Source organism: Chelonoidis abingdonii, chromosome 26, assembly GCF_003597395.2.
Source record: "Chelonoidis abingdonii isolate Lonesome George chromosome 26, CheloAbing_2.0, whole genome shotgun sequence".
Lineage (NCBI taxonomy): Eukaryota > Metazoa > Chordata > Testudines > Testudinidae > Chelonoidis > Chelonoidis abingdonii.
This window is the reverse complement of record NC_133794.1, coordinates 1,699,083-1,710,092: the sequence shown is the minus strand read 5'-3', so window position 1 is coordinate 1,710,092 and position 11,010 is coordinate 1,699,083. Positions and strand designations below refer to the sequence as shown.

At 48.4% G+C, this 11,010-nt stretch overlaps 2 protein-coding genes across 3 annotated transcripts in view; both read left to right on the top strand.

Moving 5' to 3' along the window:
- The first annotated feature begins 1,053 nt into the window (after positions 1-1,053).
- On the top strand, positions 1,054-5,253 carry DNAJB1 (DnaJ heat shock protein family (Hsp40) member B1). The gene is given in 4 exon segments (XM_075061175.1): positions 1,054-1,152; positions 1,155-1,314; positions 3,486-4,057; positions 4,604-5,253. Coding segments are annotated over 4 exon segments (1,047 nt in total). The 5' UTR covers positions 1,054-1,068; the 3' UTR covers positions 4,835-5,253.
- A 5,551-nt stretch (positions 5,254-10,804) lies between these two features.
- Positions 10,805-11,010, top strand: part of GIPC1 (GIPC PDZ domain containing family member 1) — a 29,014-nt gene continuing 28,808 nt past the window's right edge. The window contains exon 1 of one of the 2 annotated variants that reach the window (XM_032781403.2): positions 10,805-10,893. The gene's annotated coding sequence lies outside the window, so the exon portion shown is untranslated. The remainder of the gene's footprint in view (positions 10,894-11,010) is intronic. The other variant, XM_032781404.2, reaches the window with a different exon arrangement.

Sequence of the window (11,010 nt, the reverse complement as noted above, 5' to 3'; positions counted from 1 at the left end):
GGTGGGGGGGGGCTGTGGACCTGGGTGCCGCTGTTGCGCTGTGAGATCTAGGGCAAGGGGTGCTCTTGGTGGCGGGGGTGCTGTAAGGAGTGACCCTGGTAAACTGGGTGCCCGGGGGCCGGGTCTGTGAGACCGTAGGACATGGGTTTCTTGGTGCAGAAGCGGGGGGGCTGTGAGACCCGGGGTGAATGGGTGCCCAGGGGGGGGGGTCGCTGTGAAGACCCAGGGGTGATGGGTCCGCAGGGGGGGGGCTGTGAGACCCGGGGCTGATGGGTTAGCAGGGAGGGGGCTGTGAGACCGGGGTGTATGGGTGCATGGGGGGGGCTTGTGAGGACCCGGGGTGATGGGTGCAGGGGGGGGCTGTGAGACGCCGGGGTGATGGTGCAAGGGGGGGGCTGTGAGACCGGGGTGATTGGGTGCAGGGGGGGGGGCTGTTAGACCCGGGTGCTGGGTGCGGGAGGGGGGCTGTGCGACCGGGGTGACAGGTGCTTCTGGCGCGGAGGGGCTCCAGGCTGCTCCTTCCAGGAGCATGGCTCCGCCCTAACGAGAGGGATCCCCTCCCCGCCAGGGTGATCTGAAGGGCGTGGCTCTCGCGAGTGGGCGTAAGTCAGCGGCATTGACGTTTAGGGATTCCAGCTCGCGCTCAGCCCCGCCCGAGAAGGGGCGTGGCGAGAACGCTCGTAGAGGTGGTCATCATTAGCCGCGTCAGCGCGAGCCCGGCCGGCGGGGAGGGAACACTTGACGGGCTGCGACCCGTTGGTCGCGCCCCGTCCTCTATCCCCTCCACTCCGACTGTTGCTGGCACGAGAGGGGCGTGGCCTCAGCGACGGTTAAGCTCTAATGGGGGGAGGGGTGTGTGCGGTCACGTGACGCAAACCCGTCCCTACCCTGCGGAGAGCGGCCGCCCCGCGCTGGTGATTGGCGGAGGCGGGGGGCCGGGCGGAGGAAGGTTCTGGAGAGCTTGGCGCGCTCTGGAAGGTTCCGCCACCCGCCGTTAATGGGGGGAGCGGCGGCGGCTGCGGGAGTGAGGAAGCGCCACGACGGGGTCTGAGTGTTGCAGCTGGCGACATGGGCAAGGACTATTACCGCACTCTGGCCTGGCCCGCAGGCGCCTCGCGACGATGACATCAAGAAGGCCTACGCAAGCAGGCGGCTGCCGCTACCACCCCGACAAGAACAAGGACCCGGCGCGGAGGAGCGCTTCAAAGGAGATCGCCGAGGCCTACGACGTGCTCAGCGACCGCAAGAGCGGGAGATCTTTCGACAAATTCGCGAAGGGAAGGTGAAAGGGGCGGGCGCGATGGGGGCTGTGGGGTGGGGGTTGGCGGCAAGGGGCGGGAGGGGGTGAGGGCTGAAGGGGGGTTACAAAGAGGAAGCGCTGAAGGGAGATTCAGCAAAGCTGGGGGAAGGGGGGACTGGCAAGGGGCTGTGTGGAGCAGGAGGTGTGAAGCAGGGAAGAGGGTTGGGTGAGGGGGCACAGCTGAGTATCAGGGCTCAGGGGGGCTGCCCCCGTAGAGTTAGGATGTGGTGGAGGGTGCTGACTTGATGCAAGGGGGGCGTGGGGGAGAAAGAAGGGTGAATCCTGAGGGGTTGGGGCTCTGGGGGAAGAAGAGTGTTGCTATTCGGATAAAATAAAGGGTGTGGCTCACTTAACCCAAGACGGTGGTGGTTCGTTAAGGATGGGGTGGGTTGGTAAGTAGGGGGAATGAGGTGTCAAGGTTTGGGGGGCAGTCCCCCTATTGTGGGGAAAGGAGAACCTCTTTGGAGGAGGGCTGGGGAAGCTAGTATATCCATGGGGAGAAGGAAATTCTGATGCAGCTCTGTACTAGGCCACCTGTATGGGGTGGTTTTAGGTGCCATGGTGATGGGTATCCTATGTAAGTGCTTTCCCTTAAGTGAGGTATAGTATTGAGATTGGGGAGGAGGGATATTATGCTCTAATGGGACACCTGAACTTTCTGGAAAGGGAGCTGGGTATCCCTTTGCACCTGGTATCCCCTGTACACACAGGATGATGGAGAGAGGTTCTCTTGGGGCAACCCTGGGAGTGACAGAGAAGTAAAGTATTCACTAGTAGCTAGACTCTCATTTTTATTCTCTACCCCTGCTTCTGAAATTCTTTGGGTTTGTAAGTCTGGAGAGGGGTGCATCTAGTTGGCTTTCAGGGAACAGTACTGAATCCCAGGCTTGTGTGTGTACAGGAAGGGACACAATTTGACAGTTCAGCTTGTAGATGCAGTCAATGGCATGGGATGGTTAAGTGGCTGTGAAAATGACTGTCAACAAACTAATCTAAGAGGAGACTCCTAGGAACAGGGAGATCTGGTACAGAGATAGGTATGAAAGAAAGTAGAACTCGTTCCTATTGTCTGTAAATGGATTTGGGAATTGGCCAGTTTCTTTATTATCTTGGAGAGCGTCCTGTTGTATTAACATAGCTTGTTAAAACTATTAATAAAACACCAGCGTTAGATTCTTTGGGAGACCTGCTCTGAAGTCTGTGTGCAAAGCCTGGAGGCATTGTGCCTGCCTGACTTCCTCCAGATTAAGGAATTAAATTTCTGCATCCAATCTCTAATTTAACATTCGGCCCGATTGTTTTTCTAGGGTGCAGTCTCCTCCATTTAGATGACTCAGGCAAGGGAGCTTGCTTTGTACTTTCTCAAACACAGCTAGCTTAGCTAACTGGACTCTCAATATTTGTATTCAACTGAAACTGGAAGAAGAGAAGGACTTGTTTCAAACTAATTGAGTTGATATCTACAATGCCTTTAGTTGCCCTTAAACTACTTCCCAAAAGTGGAGTTTGATCTGCTTTTCAGTTGCTAGTTTTCTGTGTTTTATATCTTGCATTTCCTGTAAGTTCTTAGTGGTTTCCCCTTAAGAGCTGATAGGCTGCTTTTCTAGGAGAGGCGGAGACATGGCTAGAGAATGGCTTTGCTTTTCAGTAGAAGATTCTAGTATGTTTGCTTGTGTATGTTAGGTTATGAAACTTGCCTCAGTAACAGTGTTTCATTGAAGTAGGACTAATTTAACTTGCTGTCTCCAAGCACTTCAGATTAAATTATTTTTGCCTACAGTGATTGTAAATCAGACTCTCTCTAGATAGAGATGGGAAGTTTATAGGCCAGCTAGATTTGCTGCCATATTAAGGGATACAGTTGGGTCAATTATAAAAAATAAACTGCTCTGAATAAGTTACTACTTTAGGAGACTCAGTAATCGAGGGACATGAGAGCTTTTAAACATGGTTCTAATTTCTGACTAAGGAGGTTTGAATCCTGACACCATTTTAAAATGACAGCAAACCTCTTTTTGATGATGTATCTCAAACTTAGTCATGAATAAAAATCCCTTTTCAGAGATCTTAGGGTGGGGGAGAGTCTTGCAGTTAATAAAGCCATAGGGGATTGGACTCTTGATAAGAACCTAGTAAACTCAAGTGTTATAACCAACTCCTGGATTATATTTACTCTGTTTTTCAGGACTAAAGGGAGGTGGTCCCAGCAGTGGTGGATGTGCCAATGGTGGTAACTCATTCAGCTACACCTTTCATGGAGATCCTCATGCTATGTTTGCAGAGTTTTTTGGTGGGAGGAACCCATTTGATACCTTTTTTGTACAAAGGAATGGAGATGAAGACATGGATGTTGATGACCCGTTCTCCACTTTTCAGATGGGGGGCTTTAGTAACATAGGCTTCTCTCGCTCTCGCTCGGGCCATGAAAGTTTACGCAAAAAACAAGACCCTCCTGTCACTCATGATCTGAGGGTTTCCTTGGAGGAGATATTCACTGGCTGCACCAAGAAAATGAAAATCTCTCACAAACGACTCAATACAGATGGCAAGACCACACGGAATGAGGACAAGATTCTGACCATTGAAGTCAAACGAGGGTGGAAAGAAGGAACAAAGATTACTTTTCCCAAAGAGGGAGACCAAACAGCAAACAACATTCCAGCTGACATTGTCTTTGTTTTAAAAGACAAGCCACACAAAGTCTTTAAGAGAGATGGGTCTGATATTATTTTCCCAGCTAAGATCAGCCTCCGTGAGGTAAGCAAAGGTGTCTGATTCAGTATGGGACTCTAGTGGGTGGCTTGGTTTGGGTGTTAGATAGTGGGAGTAACAAATGGGGAATACAGAGATCTCCTCTTCTCTCCCCCCCCCCCCCCCCACTTAGTTCAGTATCTGGCTTGAATCCATAATAGGTCACCTGTCTAACTGCTCTCTGGTCTATATAAAATAAGTTTTTAATCTCAGGATACTTCCTTGTGAAGCAACCAGTGGTCATAAGCCACCATGAGAGATGGCAGATGTCAAGAAAGTAGCTTGCCTGTGAAGGTGAACTTTCAACATCCAAACTGACCCTGCTGATACATCAATGTGGAAGCATTGCACAGCTGTTTGTTTGTAGTATATTTGTTAGATTTCTAGTGCTATTAATCTGGTGTCTGTATCAGATTAACTCAGCAGGATTCAGAGGAGCCTAACTAGAATAAACAGGCCATCACAATGAAATATTTTCTCTGGTTATTTGGGAAATTTTGCTAGAGATTGTGTATGCAGACAGTGTTCTAATTGCCCTGTTTTTATACTTAGGCCCTGTGTGGTTGCACGGTGAATGTGCCAACGCTGGATGGCAGAACCATTCCAATGGTATTTAAAGATGTCATTAAACCTGGGATAAAGCGGCGAATCCCTGGAGAGGGCCTCCCATATCCCAAGAATCCAGACCAGCGAGGGGACCTTATTATAGAATTTGAAGTAAAGTTTCCAGACAGAATTCCACAGGCTTCCAAAAGTGTCCTAGAGCAGATCCTACCAATATAGCAAGAGAACTGAAATAAGGACACTTCCAAAGCAAAAGGTTTTTGGACCATAACCAGGACTTCAGGATTTCTCATTAGTGGAGGTTGTTGACTTTCACACTATGTATTTCTCCTCCGAGAGTACCATCTTCAAAATTGTGCATTTGCTTTTCAGTGACTCTAGTCCTAGATCATCACTTGAAGTATTTACATCAGCGAGCAGCTGCTTGTGGGAAGAATCTGCAGAACATGTCATGGTCAAACCTTTCTTCTGGTGACCAGTTTCCACCTTAGTGCTCAATGTGCTGCCTTCCCTTAACTGGTTACCCACAGACAGGGCATCTGTTTTATTTCATCTCGTGCAGACCTGTAATTCCTCCATTGGAAAGGGTGAAACAAAAATCTAAAACTGGACTTGCAAGTAAAACAATCTCCAACATCTTTCCTTTGCTGTTGTACTGTGTTGTGTCCCTTGTCACTTCCTACACTAAAGGACTTTCCTACTGGGACACTCTTAAATGTTCTTAACTATTTTTAGTTCCTGTAAGTTGTCAATGTCTTGCTAAGGGTTTTCTTAACAGTTTTTTTTTTTTTTTTTTTTTTCCATCTGTCAGTCGTGTTAGAAGGAAGGCACCCTTTGTTTGACCTTAATCTGTGACTCTCTGGAAACATCAGAGAAGTCCTATTGTCTTTCAGAATGTGATCTTGAATGAATAAGCCCTTAGCCAATGTGTGAGTTAACTCCACTACCAGCGTTAATAAGGTCTGGTCTAGAAAAAATATGCAAAGGAAAATGGATCTTAAGTAAAATACTCAGAATCATTCCCTTTATGAAAGTCTTCCCCCTTGCACAGACATTTTAAGGTCTTAGCCTGGTTCCTGGTCATGTGCTGAACAAATAGGGGGCAGCCATTTCTCATTCCAGGTACACTCACTGCAGTGTCAAACTTATGTTAAAGACTTATTCAGTACACTAATGGACTCTGGACTTTTTTCAAAGGACTCTGATCCTCTGAATTGGTAGCACCACCAGAGTTATCCTTTTTGATAAAAAGGGTTTTTGTTCCTGATACAGGAGCACTGTGGCACTTCCTGTATATATTATATATTTTTTTGTATACATTTGTGTAAAGTTGATGTGTGTAATGCAGTAGAGCATCTTATATTTTATAGACTTGAGTACTCTGATAAAGATTCATGAGGGGGTTGTGAGAGAACATGCTCTCAATCAATGGGGGAGCATGAAGCTGGAATGCACTGGAAACTTACCTTGTAACATTACTGCCATGCTGACAGACTGTCAAAGAGCTGTCACAATTAAAGTCTCCTTAACTTAAGGAAAAGGTCTGGGGGCAGGATTGGGTATCTGGAATGAAGGACTTATGAAAACATCATTAAAGTTCAGTGAATTGGGGAAAATGCTGTTAGGATTAACTCTTGTTGAATACTGGTTTAGTCACTAAACACCCATCTTTTGCAGAGTGCGTTAGCATTAACACTTTGAGCTAGTGTGGTCCCTATGGTGGAATTACTAGTACAGCCAGCCTGTACGCATTAGGCTGGGGTCTAATAGTCTTTATCCTCTAATGCTGTCTGCTTTCCTTAATGCTGCTTTTGGTGATACCACAAATGGAACAGCTGCACTACTCCTGAACCAAGGATGGTGCAAAATCTTCTTGTAAATGTGGCTTCATTAGAATCATGGCACGTAACTTGCACACTAAAGCTTAGAGGCAGGGGGAGGAAGCTAGGAATTCTTGTCAAGCTAGTCCATGGATTTTATACCTCCTCTGGCTTGAGTCACCAATGTACTTTGGGATGGTGTTCTATACCTTTTTTCCGATGGGAGAGCTCTCATGTGCTAGCACCATGCTGCTTCAGTTGTCTGAGTGGTGGCAAGTTACCATCTCATCTCTTGATTCTCCCTCCTTCCCAAGAAGGATGCCTTTTCAAAGTGGATGTCTTAAATACTGGTGGTGGCTTAAAAAGCAAATGGCTACAGACTGTACTCCATAGCAATGATACTGCTATTTAAAACTACTCACCTCATGCTTGTTTCTACCATCTTTTACTGACCTTGCTTATATTTAAGGCTAAGATTTTTATCAGGAATATTTTTAGTAAAAAAAAGAGATTCACGGAAGGTGTGAGCTGTCTGTGACTCTTACTAAAAATATCCCTGACAAAATGGAGAGCTGGGGCTTCCTATACTAGCTGACATGGTCAGCTGTGCAGGGGCTAGGAGCCATCTGCAGCACCAGGAGGCTACAGGGACTACTAGAGGTGTCAGGAGCTGCAGGATACTCCTGTCCACTGTAGGCTGAAGTCACAGAGGTAGCTGGAAGTCAGTCTGTGACTAAACTGTAGCTTTACTTATATTATGTAAACAAACATTCCCCTGAGGGGCTGAAGCCCAGAGCCCTGGTCCCTGTGGGGCAGAAGGCCTGAGGCCATGGGCAGAGTTGGGGACATGGAGGGCATTCTCCCCCTGCCCCCCCCGCCCCAAAAAAAAAAACAGCACAAGAGCATGGCAGTCCTACAGGCAGCTCCATGCCTCCTCTGCCCCATCTCCTCTCCTCACGCCTTGGTCAGGTCAGAGGTAAGAAGCTGGAGCAGGGCACTGTGGGACAGCTGCTGCTGTAACTGGTGCCATGGAGCAGGCAGTAACAGCACTCCCCCTTCTCCTGCTGGTGCCTTGGTTTGAAGCTGGTTCTTGGCTCCCCACCTCCTTTGCTCCTACAGAGGCAGCCGGTAAGAGCCCCCTGGGTGGGGAGACCCAGCTTAGTGGCTGGCAGACCCCTCTGGGAACAGGGACACCCTCCTAGCACACAGCCCCTAATACACCTCTCCCTATGCCCTCCCTGAGCTGCCCCCCTGCCTACACCCAGTCCCTAGCCACTCCCCTTCTTGCACCCATAGCCACCCACATGTGCACACAGCCCCAGCTATCCTTTCACTGCACCTTGAGCTACCCACTGTCTGCATACAGTCCAAACTACCCCTCCCTACAGCCTAAGCTGTTTTTCCAAAGTTTTTGAGCCAAGGTCCCCAGCTGTGCTAGACCCTGGAGTTTTTATAGTATGTCAGGGGAGGGGGGCTCAGAAAAAGGTTGAGAATCTCTTCTCTAATGGAGTTGTAAAAGAGCACATGAGCTGCATGTGAAAGAATCAGGCTGAAGGGGAATTGGTTGTACTTTACTACTATCATTTTACTAGAGATGGTGTTATCTATAATTTCCTCTTCTGCTCCTGCTTGCAATATCCAGGATCCCTGTCTCCCTTACAGCACTGGAAAAGTAAGAGTAGAGAAGTATTTAGGTATCTCAGCTGGTAGTTTCATCCCTCTTTTTTCCTGTCAAGATCCACCATTTTTTGCTTTCTTGTTTTAAGGGCCTGATGGGCTTCTCTTTCAATAGGTTGCCTTGCTCTGTCATCACCTGCTCCTTACTGGATGTTAGCACTTTTCTGGTGCCTTTCCTCAATACCTGCTAGATCTGGTCCTCCTTGGCTGTAGGCCCTAGGAGCTGCTTATGTTTCTTCCTACAGTGCAGCAACCCCTGCTGGATATAACTAGACTGACCACTTGTCAGTGTTCCTTGTACAGAAGTGACTGGCTGTACTTTAAAAAGAAGCAATGTGACCTCCTACTCTTTCATGAATAAGTTTGAGAACTTGCTCTAGCAAAGCAGTATTACCTCATTTGTACCCTGTACAGCTGGAAAACAAAAGCCAAATGGGGGAGAAGGGGATGTTAGGGGCAGCACAAATCCTTTTTCTTAAAAGTTTTCAGAGCTGGTTCACCCCACCTCTCAGGCCCTGGTTTCTATGGAGGATTCCTTGTAGCAACCTGATGTCTGTCCCAAGCTTCCATATGTTAAGGCTGTCAATCAAGGAGCCTGTATTAAGCTGGGCTTCACTCTTCTCTCCCCTCAGCCTTTCTTCATGAGTGGAAACTTTCTGCAATGAAATAATACAAACCCAAATCATGTCATAGTCCCCCACTTTTCTTAGTCTATGTGTAAATGTTTTAGTGTGCTGTATGTTCTAGGGGGTCCCTGGCATAGGGTTGTTGGGTGAAGGGTCAGAGAGCAGAAGATATAATTTGCTGCTGTCTAACACACCACAAGCATTTCATAAACAACTGACCCATAAGAATGGAAGAACTGTTAATAAGGCTCCTGTGCAGCGAGCAGGCCTGCATGCCCATGGAAACTACCTGAACCAGTATGCAATGCATGCTAGTCTAATGCATCATAAGAGCATTGCAGCTGGGGGACTATTATATCAGATTCCACTTATATTTGAAGAATTAAGGTGGTTGTAATATGGTCCATTTCACCCAGATTAGATATGGTCCTCAGGCTCCCAGCAACCCCCTAGCTCCACCAGTCAATGGTACAAAATAGGGAAGCACCATGCCTTGTTTTATTCTGACAGCGCTTAAGGGCCAATTGAGAACCATCACCTACTGGGCTAGGTACTGTGCAAACAGTAGGTGATGGTGTCTACCTTGCAGAGCTTACACTGTAAACAGACAAACCACATAGGGAGGATGGAGAAAGCAGTATAACAAGCAGAGTGAACTAGGTGAGAGCAGCAACCATGTCAGCTCCATGAGTAGTTTTTATTTTGGGTGGGTTTAGCTAGGAGGGGATCAGCTGGATGGGAAGAGGGGGGTGATGGCAGGAGAGAAGAAGTGCACCTGTGGAGTAAAGCTAAGGTGAAAAAATGAGCAGGGGAAAGAATGTTGGAGCAAACAACCACTGAGCATTCAACCACAGAAAATCCACTAAAAGCTAAACTTCATTATTAAAAGTTCATCTTAAAAAGTGTCAGGTATTAAAAGTGCTCATCATAGTTTTGCATTTCAAAGCTTACAGGTCCCACCCCTGAATAACTGCATCCTTCACGTTTCTCATATTTGTTGGAAAAAAAGGCACTAGCTACCAAAGTGAGGGAATGTCAAATGCACACCTCCCTTACTAGCTTGCAAACAGTACAATTATTCATCTGTGTTACAGTAGTGCCTAGGAGCCTCAAGTTCACCCAGCTACAAAATGGGTACCTAGTCCATCAGGTTAGGCAGTTAAACGTGGAGTTAGCCAAATCGCTCCCTTGTGTACTGTTGCCTATGAAACTTACATGTCTTAACTGCATCAGCCGGATGAGCTGTTGGCACAGGAGATCTTTGACTAGAAGCCACAGACTAGGACCCCATTGTGCTATGTGCTGTACAGCCACTGAACACTCAGTCCCTGCCCCAAAGAGCCAAAAATCAGATAGATGGACACAGGCAAAAATACAGGGAAGCAATGACCTGAAGGAAGAGCTCTGTGGAAACTTGAAAGCTGGTTTCTTCCAACAGAACTTAGTCAAGTAAAACTATGACTTCACCCACCTTAAAAGTTCCCCACAGATCCAGATTAACACAGCTATTCCTCTGATACTTCACCCATCTTGTCGCTCCCATCCTGGTACCAACATGGCTACAACTCTGCAAACAAGGAAGCAATGAAACAGAATTGGTCAGCATTCGAGGCTGTGGACCCTGATCATTTTGGGGGGGAGGAGGGGACAATGCACCTGGTACAGTTCACTGATACCCTTGCCTGCTCATTTCTGATTGCCTATTTTCAACCTTCTTGCTTCTGCCAGGGGAAGCAGCTGGGGCAGAATTGGTTATTGGCAGAATTTCCTGCCAGCTCCCCTCTTTCTTCAATGGTATCTCGCTATTCCACCTCTGAATGGTATCTCCCACTCTCCCTAGGGCTTCTGGATGGTATTTCCCTTCGTTCCTCTTCTCCCTCCCTACCTCCCCCCATCTCCTGGGATGGTATCTCCCCTGCTGTTCGGATTGGACGCTTCCATTGCGCTACGGTTCCGGAATCTGCCTACCCAGCTCCCCTCCCTGTCCAGCAGAGCGAGCTGTGATTGGCCAGCGGGTCTGCGCGATTTGCTGTGATTGGCTAATGAGAGCGGCGATGTTCCCGCCTTCCCCCCCCTCCTCGAGTGACAAGCCCCGGCTGCGCCCAGCCGGAGTTTGGTGGAGGGACGGGACCGGCTCTGTGGGGAGGCGGACGGGGTGAGTCAGGCCGGGAGGAAGGTGCCCTGGAGCGGGGGGATGGGAGAAGGGGTCCAGCTCTGAGGGGAGTGGGAGTGGGAGTGGGAGTGGAGAAGGTGCCCTAGGATGGGGGGGGGG